Consider the following 15,667-nt stretch of genomic DNA (forward strand, 5'->3'; position numbering starts at 1 on the left):
CAACAAAGTACTTAGAATATTACATAAACTTAGTTGATAAAACAGTGGCACTATTTGAGAGGATTGACTCCAATTTTGAAAGAAGTTCTACTCTGGGCAAAATGCTATCAAACAGCACTGCATACTACAGAGGAATCATTCATGAAAGGAAGAACCAATCAATATGGTGAAATTTATTGTCTTATTTTAAGAAATTGCCATATCTACTCCAGCCTTCAGCAACCACCACCCCGGTCAGTCAGCAGACATCAACATCAACGCAAGACCCTCTACCAGCAAAAAGATTGACTCAGGAAGCCTCAGGGGATGGTTAGCACTTTTAACAATAAGCTATTTTTTTTTTTAAGAAGTTCCCTGGTGGGCCAGGGGTTAAGAATCCACCTGCAGGGGACCTGTGTTCCGTCTCTGCTCGGGAAGATTCCACATGCCATGGGGCAACTAAGCCTGGTCACCATAACTACTGAGTCAGCGCTGCAGAGCCTGTGCTCTGCAACAACAGAAGCGGTGGCAATGAGAAGCCCACACTCCACAGTGAAGAGTGGCCCGTCCCCCAACAACTAGAGAAAGTCTGCATGCAGCAACGAAGACCCAGCACAGCCAAAAATAAATAAATAAATGTCAAGGTTGTAAAGTCCACTAAAAAATAAAGTATTTTTAAAATTAGGGTACATACATTGTATTTTTTTAAGACGATGCTATTGTACACTTAATAGACAACAGTATAGTGTGAACATAGCTTTTATATGTACTGGGAAACCAAAAAATTCATGTGATTGGCTTTATTGCAGAATTTGCTTTATTGCAGTGGTCTGAAACCAAACCAGGAATGTCGCTGAGGTATGCCTATATATTTGCTGAAGTAATTCTTAAAACTCTTGGCATCATAAATGAGTCAGTGTATCTCTATTACGCTCTGTGGTTTTTCTCTCTTCTAGGTCAGTGAACAATTTCCTGATGACTGGTCCAAAGGTAAGAAAAAAATTCCTTTGATTTCTTCGGACTTAGCTTAGCTTCTTGACTGAAGACTATACATGTCAATATCTTTTCATTATATCCACATCTTTTATTATACTGTGTATCTTTTAGGCAGAAAAACTGTGGCACAGAAAGGGATACACCCCAAATCACACAGAAAACTAATGTCAGAGCCAGGATAAGAACTCAGGAATATTGACTCTGAATTTATGGCCAGAATAAAAGTTTTCTTTTGTAGTGTCAGGCTATAGTTAGCCATCCTTCTCAGCACACAGCGGGCAGGCCGTCCTCCATCCTTAAAATGCTGGCTTTCTACTATATGATCTCTAAGAATATTTCCAGCTACAAAATGTTTTCTTCATAGGATGAGAACAGTTGAAAATTCATAAATCGTGTAACTGAGTCTCATTTTGAAGTGAGTACAGTGAATAGAGGTAGTGAGGTCTAGAGTCTAACGAAACACCAGTTTCATTCCTACTTCCACCATTTGCTAGTGGTGGGACCTTGAGCAAATTGTTTTACATCACCTCTCTGAGCTTAGGTTTCTGTTCTATAAAATGGTACCAATTTCACAAGGTTATTTGTGATGTTACATGAGACAGCATATTGAAAGTGCTTACTCTGTAATTAATTTGGAGGAGTGGGAAAGTGGGCAGGAAAAGATGTGCTTAGCCACTTTAAGGCAAATGCCTACCAAGTTCAGCTGCTGTGAGTCTGAAGTTTGACCTCTGTGTCCCTGCAGGCTTACCTGATCTACTCCAGCAGCGTGGCAGCTGGTGCCCAGAGTGGAATTGAAGAATGCAAATATCAGTTTGCTTGGGACCGCTGGAACTGCCCTGAGAGAGCCCTGCAGCTGTCCAGCCATGGTGGCCTTCGCAGTGGTAAGGAAAGCTTCAGCCACAGGTCCCTGGACCCCTTGGCCATAGGTTAGGGCCCCACTCTCCAGGGATGGAATCCAGCCCCCTCTTTACCTTTGTTGGTCTCTGCTCTCAGGTCATCTCCCTCTCTAGTATCTTCTCTGTTTTTTGCTCCAGCTCCTCTTTTTCTTTACTGACACCCTCTCTACTCAACAAATGGCCCTTATCTCATCCCCAATCCTATACCATCTGCAGCCTCCTAGCCTCCTCAAAATAGGTAGGTAAGTAGAGGTCATATATTTTCATGCCTCTTAGCCTCTTCCTTTAGCAGGCTCAGTAGAGAGGTACAGAGCAAATGGGAATTGACTTGGAGACCAGATTCCCATACAGAAGATTAAAAAGTGGCCATGCCAGGAAATGATTCAGGACTAGCTAGCACCTCTCAGAAGCCTCTCAGACTTCCATGTTCCAAGAGAAAGTGGGGATGGGTTCTTTACAATCTGACCTTCAGATTCTTCCTCATTTCTTTCTTGGTCTCTTTCCCACTTAAATGCCACCCATATCAACAATACTCTAACCACTAAGTCGTAAAATCTGTAACCTGAAAAGATGGGAAGAGAGAAGAGCTGAGGTGAGACCAGGACTGGAGCAGATCCTGGAAGAGAGTAAGGTACATTATAAAGGTGGCAAGATATTGGGTTCGCCAAACAGTTTGTTGGGGTTTTCCATAAGATCCTGTGGAAAAGCCTGAACTAAGTTTTGGGCCAACCCAATAGAACAGAGCAGTGAGGAGGGTATATGATGGTATTAAAGGTATGTCTTTGGGGCTGTAATTCCTCCAACTCACTCAATTTTTGGTTCCTGTCAGCTAATCGGGAGACAGCATTTGTACATGCCATCAGTTCTGCTGGGGTCATGTACACTCTGACTAGAAACTGCAGCCTTGGGGATTTTGACAACTGTGGCTGTGACGACTCCCGCAATGGGCAACTGGGTAAGTAGTGATCTTGGGGGTGGGTAGGGCAGCCCAATGAAGTTCATTTAGGCAATGAAAAGCTTGGCAGGTACTTGGTGGAGTGAAAAAGGGTGGTAGTCGTCTAAATCTGAGGAAAATCAAGGTGGACCACTTTGAGCCCAAGCGCTACAGTGACAAACACGGCTGTAGGTAGCTGGGAGCCCTTCTCTCACTGGGAGGTTCCCTTAATTTAAATACAATAGTGATAAAAGAACAGTCCCCTCAACCATGGGAGGGGGGCCCTTCCACAGTGCCTAAAGAAGGAAAGCTACAGGGCTCAAAATAGCCTGGAGTTAAAACTCCCCTCCAGGTCCTCCCCACCGTTCTATACAGAATAAAGCACTTTCTTCCCGGAAGAAAGGAATGGACATTAAGATTACGTTCAGCTCCCAGCCAATCCCAGTCTCTGGCTGGTCTCAGGAATTCCTTGCCCCAGTTGTTGAAAGCTAACTAGTCAAAAATAATCATGAGGAAAAACAGACCCCCTCAAAATAATGTATCTCCGCATATATATGTTTTCCTATATATACCTACTCTCCTTGACTTAGCGCAACAGCCCACTAATCTGACTGCTGCCCATTCTCGCCTCATTAAAGGTGATCAGTTCCTGTAAAGTGCCAGTCTTTTTTTTTTTTTTCTCAAACCTCACCTTCTCTAACTCCCTTACCTTACACCCTTCCCTATCTCATTTCCCCTGTTTACCTCCAGTGTCCTCTGCAGGCCTCTGCCCTCCACCTCAGCTGCCAACTGCTGTTCCATATTACCTCAACTGGCCTCTCTCCCCCTCAGTGTCTGCACCTTCCTCGCCTTTTCCACACTATTTTGTGCCTTCTGGACGTCAACCTCTGGCAGAACATGTGTACACTCTGCCCAAAGGCCAGAAACACAGCCCGGGAAGCAGACACCTGCCTCCCCTGGTAGCTACTTACATCATGGAGTCCTGAGCAGGGGATGGGCTGAAGTTAGGAGTACAAAGGTGTCAAAAATAAATCTGGGGTGAAACTAATCTAGAGCGAGGGCACTAGCCCCACCTGAATCCTTCCTCAATCCCCCTAACCCACTTAGAACCAGCAGCCCAGGAGGCTCTCTGCGGCCTGCTTAACGGCCTTTCTGCCCACTATGTTTTCCAGGGGGCCAAGGCTGGCTGTGGGGAGGCTGCAGCGACAACGTGGGCTTCGGAGAGGCAATATCCAAGCAGTTCGTCGATGCCCTGGAGACAGGACAGGATGCTCGGGCAGCCATGAACCTGCACAACAATGAGGCAGGCCGCAAGGTGAGTCCTGCAGCCCCTGGAATCAGGCACCTGCTCCATCCACTGCCAGGCCTAGGTGCGGACAGCCTGTCAAGTCTTATCTGACTGGGTAAACGTGGTACCAAGCCGGCTGGCCAGGTAGACTTGCAGGAAGCCTCGCAACTCGACAGAGGGCGAGACTCCCCAGGGGCGCAATCCCTGGCCCGCTCACTCCTGGCTCTCTCCCCAGGCGGTGAAGGGCACCATGAAACGCACGTGTAAGTGCCACGGGGTGTCTGGCAGCTGCACCACGCAGACCTGCTGGCTGCAGCTGCCGGAGTTCCGAGAGGTGGGCGCGCACCTGAAAGAGAAGTACCACGCAGCTCTCAAGGTGGACCTGCTGCAGGGTGCAGGCAATAGCGCGGCGGGCCGCGGCGCCATCGCTGACACCTTTCGCTCCATCTCCACGCGGGAGCTGGTGCACCTGGAGGACTCCCCGGACTACTGCCTGGAGAACAAGACGCTAGGGCTGCTGGGCACCGAAGGCAGAGAGTGCCTGCGGCGCGGCCGGGCCCTGGGCCGCTGGGAGCGCCGCAGCTGCCGTCGACTCTGCGGGGACTGCGGGCTGGCGGTAGAGGAGCGCCGCGCCGAGACCGTGTCCAGTTGCAACTGCAAGTTTCACTGGTGCTGCGCGGTCCGCTGCGAGCAGTGCCGCCGGCGAGTCACCAAGTACTTCTGCAGCCGCGCGGACCGGCCACGTGGGGGCGCGGCGCACGAACCTGGGAGAAAACCCTAAGCGACTCCTCTTCCCTCTTCTCGTTTCCCCGTTGGTCCTTGGCCTTTTTTTAGAGACCCCAGTAGTGAGGAATCTAGGGAATAGGGACCCCACACTACCAAGGCCAGGGATCCCGAGGGGAGAGCTGCTGCATTCTCTGCGGAGCTCGCCACTTTCCAACCTGTTTCCAAGTTTCTCTGCTGTCGGCATCGTCCGCCCACCACACTGAGACCTGACACAGCTCTGTTCTGAGACTCTGAGCCATTGATCTTGCCAGGACTTCGAAGAGAACGGGCGTTCCTTCTCCCAGTCGTACCTGCCCTAATGCCTGACCTAGCTTGTGGAACTTAGGAACTGGAAGAACCCTTCTGAGATATGCAGGGCCCAGAGAAAGCATGGCTTTTTTTTTTTTACCCATCTTCCCCCCTCTACCCCTACTCCGCTATTTTCTGCTGTCAGCTCTCTGCCACAGCCACACCTTCCTTGGGCAGAGGCCCTCCTGTGCTTCTGATTCCCTAACCACTGGCATAGACTCCCCAAGAATCTCTACTTTTCCTCCCCTTATCCTTCCTTCTTTCTGTGAAAGAGATACTGCGGAAACTGACCCAAGAAAAAGCATGTTTTTAGGGGTTGGTTCCTAGAGGTGGAAGTTGAAGATGGAGGAAGTGATAACGCTTGAGTGCTGACTTGATGAAAACCAAGGGTGCCACTCACCCCCGTCACGTCTCTAATGGACTTTGCCAGTGGGGCAACAACCTTCTTAGACAATCATCCAAGGTGCCCCAGACACATACCCACAACATCCAGGAAAGAGGTAAGGGGAGAGTGCCAGTTATTTCCTACCCTTTCAAATAAGCTTCTCTGTGCTCCTAACCTACATTCTCCTAGCAACCAACTTTACCTCTACTCTTCCCCAAAGGGTCTTATTCCCCTGAGCCAAGACTGAGATAAATAAAGCTAATTTCCCTTCAGACCCTGGTTTGCACCTCTGAAGACAGGTCATGAGGAATGAGAAGCTGGGATCTCTCCTTTTCACCAACCTGATTCTCAAATAGGCAGGATTCAGAAATTGGATACTTTCCTTCAATATATAAACTTTCTGCAATGAAACTGTTAATAGGAAGTTCAGTACCTTGAACCTTAATTTATTGCAGTCACTGTGACATCTGTTTTTCTTTTTCCAGGTATTGAACTTATTCTTGGGGCTATGGGGAAGGGTACATGGAAGATGTAACCTCTACGCCCTCTCCTCCCTCCCACCTTGTCTGGATACTATTCTCCTGTGGGCCTCACTTCCATGATGGCCTAAGTAGTTATCCTGGCCTGACTGAGGTTCATCTGCCAAGTATTAGGAAATCATGCCCATAAATCTTCCACGGATACAGTCACTCAGTGGCTAAGACCCTGCTACTTGTGGTGCTTCTCATTCTCTTCTCAGAAGGAAGCAGTACAGCAGGGACTTGCTGATGGAATGGGGCTCGGGAAGGGGAGAACTAACTCCTGACAGACCCTCTACAGCCCAAGGAGCCTCCCAGTCATCTCCCTCCCCTAGGCTGGTCCTGGATCTGGGTGCCAGGCAACCCTCTGGAGCAGAATGGGCCAAATGCTAGAAGACTTCATCTCATCTCTTGTAGAGGAGAGCACCGAGGAAGAGTAGCTCCAGATCAGTGAGCGCAGAATGGCTCCCATGCTCCAAACTGAGACAACAGCAAGGGCAGACCTCAAACCCCTGGCCTCACCCTACACGTCTTCTGGTCCCACGAACACCTACTGAGGAGAGAGGCTCACCTTCCCCCCTTACAGGGCACATGCTGCCCTTCAGGGTGTTGGAGTGCTTCACTTCCAGTTCTATCAGCAAAGGCCTTTTGCGCCTTTCCTCAGCTTTGATCTGGGCCTCCTGGATCTCCCAACTAGCCCTTTGTCCCTAATCAAGCAGCAGCATGCACTAACTTGGCTGTCCCACTTGGCAGAATTGCTTGACAGTATAGAAAATATAAAAGTAAAACCTTATAAAGGAAAGTGACATTCCCCAGGAGGTCTCTCAGCATACTAGTAGGAGAACTATTGTGCTTCATGTGTGACAACTCCAGGTCGGTATTTGAAACATGTCATGCTGCCAGAAAGTTCTTTCACAGGTTATTGTTTTACATTCCCAAATGGCTATGATTGACATCACATTCATTTGTGTCTATAAAGAAAACAATACTGAGCTACCTTAGATCTGGATGGCTTTCCCCCTGCCCCTTACATTATCCACGGATTCATTTATTCATTCAACAAACACCACAGTAGAAATACAGTGGTGAACAACATACTGACCTCCTGCATTCATGGAGTTTAAGTTCTCTCTTATAATCAATCGCCAGTACTGTGTTCCCCTTTATAAATGTGGACAACCAGACTGGCTGCTTGGGAAGACAACTTCAAGGTCAGCGAGTGAAAAATATTTTGTTTTATAGATTTAAACTGATGCTGAGAAAGATGTCTGGCTTGTTCCACCAACTTGTAAGGTACCATGGGGTGAGTTCTGGAACCCAGGCCCCTCCCCTCCTCTTGTGTGCTCCTTAGGAGTCCATCTGTCTCAGCCAGGGGACAGAAGCGGAGGGAGGTCCTGAGAAGTGACAAGGATGCTGGGTGGAGGGGACAAAACACTGTCTCCTTCCTGTCCCTGGCCTGTGAGCCTACACACAGGCAGGGCTTTCTTTCCTTGAAAAGAATCTCAGCCTCAACTGGCCTTAGCAGCAGGTTAGGGCAAAGACATAGACAGGGTCGTGCTTGGTGCTGGCGGTGCTGGGGGTGGTGGGAGGGAAGGGCAGGCCAGGGCACTCGCCTATTGTGGGTCTGGATTGGATGCTTCCACTCATTCATTTCCTTTTAATTAACCCGCATTCCTGGAGGAGAAATATTTATGTTGGCTCCCATAGAGGCAATCTGCAGACTGGAAAGAAGGGGGAAGAAAGCCCGCCTTAGCAAAACAATATCTCTAAAGAGCTCAAGAAGAGAAAATAAGAGAACAAAATGCCATTAAAATAGCCTTCTACCCCCACCGGAGTCAATGAAAACTTCATTTCACATGCTAATCCCCCACTCCGCCCCCTTCCCTTCTCACAACACCTTTCCGAAAGTGTTTGGGAAAAGTCTTCGCAGTCAGTACACAGCTCCCCGCAGCTCAGACTTCTCCTTGTGTTAGTTCAGGGCCCCAAGTGGGGCTCTCGCTCCAGCAGCGGCTTTTTTCTCCCCCCCTTTAATTTAAACAAAGACTTCGGAGTTCATCAACCTCCCACTGAAATTCACAGCTGCTGAACAAACTAATCCCCTCTCCCGGCCTTTCTTCCCTTCAATGGGCTCTTGGCTTCAAAGACACTTTGGGAAAGGACTTTGCTGGGGCTCACACTGCTTCATCGATAGAAGTTAGTGCAAGTATTATCTGAAGAGCAAGTGGCTTTACAAACAAATACTGCCTAACAATCCCTTCCTCCCAAACACACACATCTAGCCCGCAGACATGATGCGATCTACAACAGGATTAGAGATCGTACCCCTGGCTTCACACCCGGTCCCTTTGTGTAGCTGAGCTCAGCCCTGAAGTGGTGTGGGGAAAACCCTGGAGCTGAATGTCAGGCACGGATGGAGACACACACACACATACACACACACACATACACACACACACAGTGGTGTGGGGAAAACCCTGGAACTGAATGTCAGGCACAGATGGAGACACACACACGAAGTGATGTGGGGAAAACCCTGGAGCTGAATGTTAGGCATGGATGGAGACACATGCGCACACACACCACACACACACACACACCTCTCCGAGTGGCCATAAATGCTGCAAGGAGAGCGCTTAATTCAGTGCCACCTCCTTTCTTCAACTCTCCTGACTTCCTATCTGTCCCCAAGCCTCTCCCTTGCCTTACTGAGGTACAGGGAGCCAGAACAAAGGACTGGGAAGACAGATAAGAGCAAACTAGGACCCAGAGAAGATAAAAATTGGGAGATGACTGAGGAAACCAAACTAAAGCAGCTTTATTGCACATAAAGTACATCAGGGCTTCAGTGCAGAGTCCAACCATGAAAGTGCAGCCAGAGAGAGAAGGCAGCCCTGAGATGTGTGGGGGTGGGGAAGAAGGGCCTCCAAGTCTTGAAGAAGAGTGCCAGAAGAGTCTTTCATTAATATGGCTCCTATTCAGAACCAGGCTTCTAACCAAAGAATGAATGGGTCTATATCTTGCCTGGGCCAGGACTCAGGCAGGCTGAGTCAGGGGCTGCTCCCAATGGGCAGTGGTCCCTCTGCTCCTATCCCATAGCTTAAGACAACTCTCAGCAAAAGGCAGTGCACCCCCTTCCACCCTCCACCTCACCTAGTTCACCCTTAACAATGCTGGCAGAGAAGTCCCTTCTTAAAAGGGCCTGATTTCTTTCTCTTGGTTCTGCTCAGCACCCATCACTCATGTCTAGGATTTGTTGAAAGGCTGAGTAGCAGTCAACTCTACCCCAGTCTCTGGGGCTCAGAGAAGTATGGAAACATGAAGTCAGAGGCAAGGAGAAGGTAAAGTCAGGCTCATAACCCACAGAAGGGGAAAGACAAAAGACCCACATGATGGGTTCGGCAGAGGTAGACTTGAAAAAGTGATCCTGCTCACCCTCTCAGAAACCACCTGGACAGAATACCCCTGGGGGAGAAGGCACACTGTGCCAGCCCCTGTTGGAGGATAGTTTTAGGGAAAGTGAAGGAGAACAGGCTGACCGAGCTCTGGGCAGATCCCAGAGGGCCAGGCATAAAGGGGTAGAGAGCAGGCACTCTGCTGGTTCGGAGCCAAGTCTACAGCATCATATACCTGGCAGCAAGGGAGGAAGGCTGGGAAAAACAAACAATCTGTTCCAAAATTCCCTTCCTGCAGGAAGGAATTAAGTAACAATAAAAGTGGTCTCCTGGCAGGCGGAACTGCCTGGTTTAGACGCGCAGCTTATGAGCAATGGTGAGGACAGACTTCAGGACAGGCATGAAGCTGGAGACCTCACTGAAGCTGCTGCAGCCCACCACCTGGGCATGCATCGCAAGGCCCTGCTCAGGGCTTCCTGCGTCCACACATCGGGCAATCTCATGGAGCCCGGCCAGCACAGGAGGCGAGAGCTGTGGAAGGATTGGCCCAGAGTTAGTAAGCCCAACTCCACCCCTACCCTGGAGGCATGGAAGGGAGAAGCGATGACTCCCTTCTGGAGTTCTGGAGCCCAGTCCAGGCAACATGTCTATATTCTGTAGGGAACCCAGGGTCAGTGAGGCTTATGGGAAGGGACACTGCGTGCCCTTTGGCCAGGGGTGAGGGTGGAAAAGCAGGAGGCAGATGAGAACCACTGAGTGTACTTACTGTCCCCTCGCAGAGCTTGTCATACAGACATTCTAGACGTTGCGCAGCTTCATCTAGCTTCCGTTTTGTCTTCTGCAGGGAGGGAAATGGATTCTAATTCCAGCCCCTAAGCCTAATACTACACAGGACTGTAAAGAATCATGGTACCTTAGAGCTAGAATGACTCAATGCTCTTTCTTTCATTTGACAGAGGACAAATGGAGGCCTGAAGAGGGTAAGTGACTTGCTCTAGCTGACTCAGCAAAGAATGAATGGCAGGTCTCCTCACTACTGATCTCACCCTCCTTCTAGTACTCCCTGCTGCCTTTCCAAGAGCTAAGTCTCAGTGCTGTTGGGTCCTGCTATCAAGGAGCTAAACTCCAGACCAGACAAGTCTTCCCCAACTCCACACCGACAATATCAAATAAGTATAAGCTACAGACAGCATGTCCAGAGACGGTAAGAAGATTCACACAAGGAGCTGGTCTTACAGTTAAGGGATCCTGGGACCAGCTGGGGTCGGAAGGGAGCATCATGCGGAAAGTTTAGACTCACTAAATCAGTGGCAGATAGGGAGCAGCGCTGCAGAAGTGCCTCAAAGCTGATCTTCAAAGACTGGTGTTCAGGGGGAAGCTCCTTCCTGTTGATCTTGTCCAGTGGCTGCTGACATTGCTGAGGAGGGAGCAGGGAGACAGGAGAGATAGGCAAGCTGTCCTGCTTATGGCTCCCCTCAGGACTAGTCCTCTGTGACTTGGGGTCATGCTGCTCCCACTGGAGCAGAGATGGGGAGGGCCATCCCCCTTCTCTGTAGTAGGGACACTTGGTATCCGCCCCCCATCCCATCTCTTTCAGCCCAGAGTCTGCCTCCAACTTGAGGAATGAAGCCATCCTTCATGCTCCCTCCTTTTCTACACCCAAGAAAAGAAGGTTTCCGAGGGGAAGGAAAACATCATTCCTGTCATCTGCCGGCTGAGTTCTCGTGGGGCTCCGGGGGGAGCATGACTCACACTGGGGACAGCAGGTTGTGAGGAAAGGACCCCTCGAGGCTCAGGGGTGAGGCACATAACTGGAGCAGTAATTGGTGCTGGGGGCATAAATGTCTCTGGCAACTAAAGAGAGAGAAAAGAAAGGCACATGAGTCTAAGCTGAAAGACCCCTTCCACCCTGCTTTGAGGGAGTGGCAGAAACTATGAATGAACAAGGGCACAGAACTGTGAGTGGGGAACCTAGAAGTCAGGAGATGGTGAATAAGAAGGAAGAGGAGGTGGCTGAGGGGAGAAGAGTAAGTGGGGAGAGAGAGGGGACAGAGTGCCCGTCTGAGCATGGGAAGGACCAGGCTGCTTCTGTAAGGAACTAGAGCGTGGCTCATTGGTGAATGTATGAGGGTTGAGTGGGGAGAGATGTATTCACCTTTTTCCTCTGGAGGTTTCCCTTGGGCACTGGAGCATTTTTCAAGGAATCCTGAGGTCCTGCATAGTATAAACACAGGGGTATTTAGGGGCATGACCAGAAACACTGAAATTTTTGGTCTGAAGATCAGTAAAATTGTTTTAGTTGGAGTCTTCCACACACACCCTCTGCAGACCAGCCACACTCTCAGTTGACATTCCTAATCCTAGTTCACTGGCTTGAGGAAAGAGACTCCCAAGGTGGTAGTGGGGAGGGGAGGAGAGGGAGGCCATGGGAGAAGACTGACCTGGGTGAGGAATCAAGATGCCAGTGGTCGGGAGGACACCAGCGCATGGAGTACCTGGCCCTCCTGGAGGGTGGGCCGCAGGGAAGCTGACAGGAGGGGCTGGTGGCTGGGAGCTCATAGGGCTGAAGCCTGGTGCTCTCACAGGAAACAGAGGGTGCACTGGAGGAGCCCTAGGCAGGGGGACAGAGCCAGGCTGCATAATGTTTGGGGGTGCCATGGGTGGAGCCAGGAGAGGCCATGTTCCAGGGAATCCCACGGGGTTAGGAGCTTGTGCCCTTTGCCCTCCTAACAGCTGAGGCTGAGATAAAGCTGAAATGGGACAGAGAGGAGATTCAGACCACATCAGAGAGGAATCATGGAGGAATTAAAAAAAAGAAACTGTAATAATAATTAATAATATAAGTGTATGGAAATCTACCATTTACAAACTATTTTTAACTATATTCCTTATTTGACCCTCAAAACAATCCTGTGGGGTTGAAATGAACAATATAACAATCACTCTCAATTTTCAAAAGAAACAAAGTGGCTAGGTATAATGCCCAAAGTACAAAGCCAAGTACTGACAGTATTAAGAATTCAGACTCCAAGCTCCTCCCACTATATGGACATGCTGCTGTTGCTGCTGCTAAGTCGCTTTAGTCGTGTCCGACCCTGTGTGACCCCATAGACAGCAGCCTACCAGGCTCCCCTCTCCGTGGGATTCTCCAGGCAAGAACACTGGAGTGGGTTGCCATTTCCTTCTCCAATGCATGAAAGTGAAAAGTGAAAGTGAAGTCGCTCAGTCGTGTCTGACTCTTAGCGACCCCATGGACTATAGTCCACCAGGCTCCTCCATCCATGGGATTTTCCACTATATGGACATATTACTTCCCAAATCCATGCTAGCCATGCCAGCTATTTTTCTCTGCACTCTGTCTAGCCAGATCTCCACTCAGTTGGTCACTCACCAGGCCTTACCCCAGGGCCCAGAGGCAAAGGCTGTGCTTCCTGGACCCCAGATGGCCTGTAGTCACTTGTATTCTGCATTCTGGAGCCCTGATAAGGGCTAGGATGGGAAGGTGTCAAGGGCATCATTAGTGATGACTGAGGTGTAAAAATCCTTGGCCTTGGAGGTAGAATTGGAACCTGCAGGAAGAGAAAAAAGGATCAGCATCTTGGAAGGGAAAAGAAAGTACTAAGTAACTGAAAATGGAAAAACAACAGGGAAAATGAAACCAAAGGCTAATTTTTTTTTAAAAATCAACAAAATGGATAAATCTTTATAAAGACTGACAAAGATAGAGAAGACACAATTCATCAAGATAGAGGATGAAGCAGAGAATACTCCAACAGACCCTGAATCCATGAAAGAGATGATAAGGAATGTTACAAATAACTTTACAAATAATTTGACAACTTAGAAAAATGGACCAATTCCTCAAGAACCACAAACTACCAAAACTCTGCCAAAATTAAACCAAAAACCTGAATGTTCTATAACTATTCAAGGAATTAAACTTGTAATTAAAAACCTCCTCCCACCCCCTTCCCCCAAAAGTTTCTAGGTAGACCTAGATAGTTTCACTGGAGAAATTTTACCAAACACTCAAACAATTGACACGAAGGTTCCATAATCTCTTCTAGAATATAGAAGGACCATTTCCTAATTTACTTTATGAGGTCAGTACTACCCTGATACCAACACCACAAAATAAAACTACAGATCAATATTTCTCATAAACTTAGGCACAAAAATCTTAGGCACAAAAATCCTCAGCAAAATTTTAGTAAGTCAAATCCAGCAATGTATATAAAAATAATATACCACAACCAAATAGGATTTATTCCTGGTCATGGGACGTGTATCATGATGTATTTAAAAATCAATCAACGCAATCCACCATATCAGAAGAAAAATCATTTGATCATACAAAATGATGCAGAAAAAACATCTGACAAAATTCAGCACTGATTCATGACTCAGCACACCAGGAAAAGAAGGAATTTCCTTAGCTTCACAAAGAGCATCTACAAAAACCTAGAGCTACCATTATTCTTGGTTCTGGAAGACTGAATGTTCTCCCTCTAAGACTGGAAACAAGGTTAAGGTGTTCACACTCACCATTCTCATTTTAATACTACAAAAAGGCAAGAGAAATTAAAGGCATGTAATCTGGGAAAAAAGGAAGAGGGACAGCCTTTTTAATAAATGATTCTGGATATCCACTGGCAAAAAAATAAACCTTGACTCAAATTTCACACTTACACAAAAATTAATCCAAAGTGGAACATGGACTTAAAACTACTTCTAGAAAAAAACAGTAGGAAATTTAGGGGACCTTGTACTAGGCTAACAGTTCTTTGACTTAACATGAAAAGCATGAACCACAGAAGGAAAACTTTACAAATTGGACCTTATAAAATTAATTTTTTTTGTTGCTCTGTGAAGGACTATTAAAAAGATGAAAAAAAAAATTCTTACATAGTTATACACACACAGACACATATGAGGACATGTAAAACCAGTGAAATCTGTGGATAATACTGTCAATTTCCTGGTCTTGCTATTGTATTGTGGTCATCTGAGATACTGACATGGGATGTGGTGGGTCTGGTATGCATGAGACTTCCCAGTACATTTCATTGTGCCTTCTTGTGAATCTATAATTATTTCAAAGTAGAAAAGAGAGAGGAAGGTTGGGGAGGGAGGGAGAGAAAATGAGCAAGTAGGATAATAGAAAGAGGTGGAGCAGAGGGAGGGACAAAAATGAGGGTGGAAATTAACAGATGGGACAGGATAAATCATCAGAATTTTCCTGCCTAATACCTTTATCTACAATCTCCCTGGATTTTGCTCCCTCTGGTAGGCTCCTGGTCTCACAAATTAACAGCATCCTATCCATCTGGGTACTGTCCTCTACACCATCATCAGTTTCCATCAATTCTACCTACTAAATATCTCAAATCCAACCTCACTTTCTAGTTTTAGATCACTTCATTTCTTCATCATCTCCTGCTATGTTCCTAACGGTCTCTAGCTTTGCCCTTTCTAGACACATAGCTAATCCTTCCTCTGCACAAGACCACTCAATAGCTCCAGAACGCCTTCAGGGTCGACTCTAAACTCTTGAACACAGAAATACCAGGTCTCTCTTGATCTAACTATACATACTGTTACCCCAGCCTCAACTAACTCATTCCACTGCCACAACACCTGCTTTGTAAAGTCATTAAAATGTTAGTCATTCCTCAAACAGGCTTTGCTTATTTTCCCTTTACTGCCTTGGCAGATGCCATTCCCTCTGCCTGAAATAATCTTTCTTCCCTCCTCCTTTGCTTAAATAACTTTTAATCTTCAAGACTCAGATCAAATATCAGTAAATTGCTTTCCGTGTGATCTCAGGGCTCTTTTATCATATCCCAATCAGGGCATTTATGAATTTTACTGTAGTTAATTTTTACACATCTATCTTTTTACTAGACTATGAGCAAATTAAGGGCAAGGATCATGGTTTGTATACTTTTCTGTTCTAAGTGCCTAGCCGTTGTTCAATAAACAGCTATTTAAAAATAACTGAATCTATGCTTTATGACTGAGGTTCGTGACATTGTACAGGAGACAGGGATCAAGACCATCCCCATGGAAAAGAAATGCAAAAAAGCAAAATGACTGTCTGAGGAGGCCTTACAAATAACTGTGAAAAGAAGAGAAGCGAAAAGCAAAGGAGAAAAGGAAAGATATAAGCATCTGAATGCAGAGTTCCAAAGAATAGCAAGAAGAG

General features: G+C 47.4%; 2 protein-coding genes across 13 annotated transcripts in view; one reads left to right on the forward strand and one right to left on the reverse strand.

The window, feature by feature from the left end:
• SEC31B (SEC31 homolog B, COPII coat complex component) overlaps nucleotides 1-15,667 on the reverse strand; it is a 60,251-nt gene that overhangs the window by 19,691 nt on the left and 24,893 nt on the right. For 5 of the 12 annotated variants that reach the window (XM_019952954.2, XM_019952955.2, XM_070780659.1 and 2 more), the window contains 7 exons: nucleotides 12,854-13,031; nucleotides 11,904-12,212; nucleotides 11,618-11,676; nucleotides 11,215-11,316; nucleotides 10,763-10,879; nucleotides 10,229-10,300; nucleotides 8,862-9,993 (listed from right to left, as the gene is read on the reverse strand). In XM_019952954.2, coding sequence (XP_019808513.2) covers nucleotides 9,814-9,993; nucleotides 10,229-10,300; nucleotides 10,763-10,879; nucleotides 11,215-11,316; nucleotides 11,618-11,676; nucleotides 11,904-12,212; nucleotides 12,854-13,031 — 1,017 coding nt within the window. In that variant the 3' untranslated portion in view covers nucleotides 8,862-9,813. Of the gene's footprint in view, nucleotides 1-7,285; nucleotides 7,792-8,861; nucleotides 9,994-10,228; nucleotides 10,301-10,762; nucleotides 10,880-11,214; nucleotides 11,317-11,617; nucleotides 11,677-11,903; nucleotides 12,213-12,853; nucleotides 13,032-15,667 lie in introns of those variants that run through there. The other 7 variants (XM_019952956.2, XM_070780656.1, XM_019952958.2 and 4 more) reach the window with 7 other exon arrangements.
• WNT8B (Wnt family member 8B) lies at nucleotides 827-5,824 on the forward strand. Its single transcript, XM_070780394.1, has 6 exons — nucleotides 827-837; nucleotides 936-969; nucleotides 1,718-1,856; nucleotides 2,701-2,826; nucleotides 3,978-4,120; nucleotides 4,329-5,824. The coding sequence occupies exons 1-6, from the start codon at nucleotides 827-829 to the stop codon at nucleotides 4,872-4,874; spliced, it is 999 nt and encodes a 332-aa protein (XP_070636495.1). The 3' UTR covers nucleotides 4,875-5,824.

The sequence above is a fragment of the Bos indicus genome, chromosome 26 (assembly GCF_029378745.1).
Source record: "Bos indicus isolate NIAB-ARS_2022 breed Sahiwal x Tharparkar chromosome 26, NIAB-ARS_B.indTharparkar_mat_pri_1.0, whole genome shotgun sequence".
In the NCBI taxonomy this organism is placed as follows: domain Eukaryota; kingdom Metazoa; phylum Chordata; class Mammalia; order Artiodactyla; family Bovidae; genus Bos; species Bos indicus.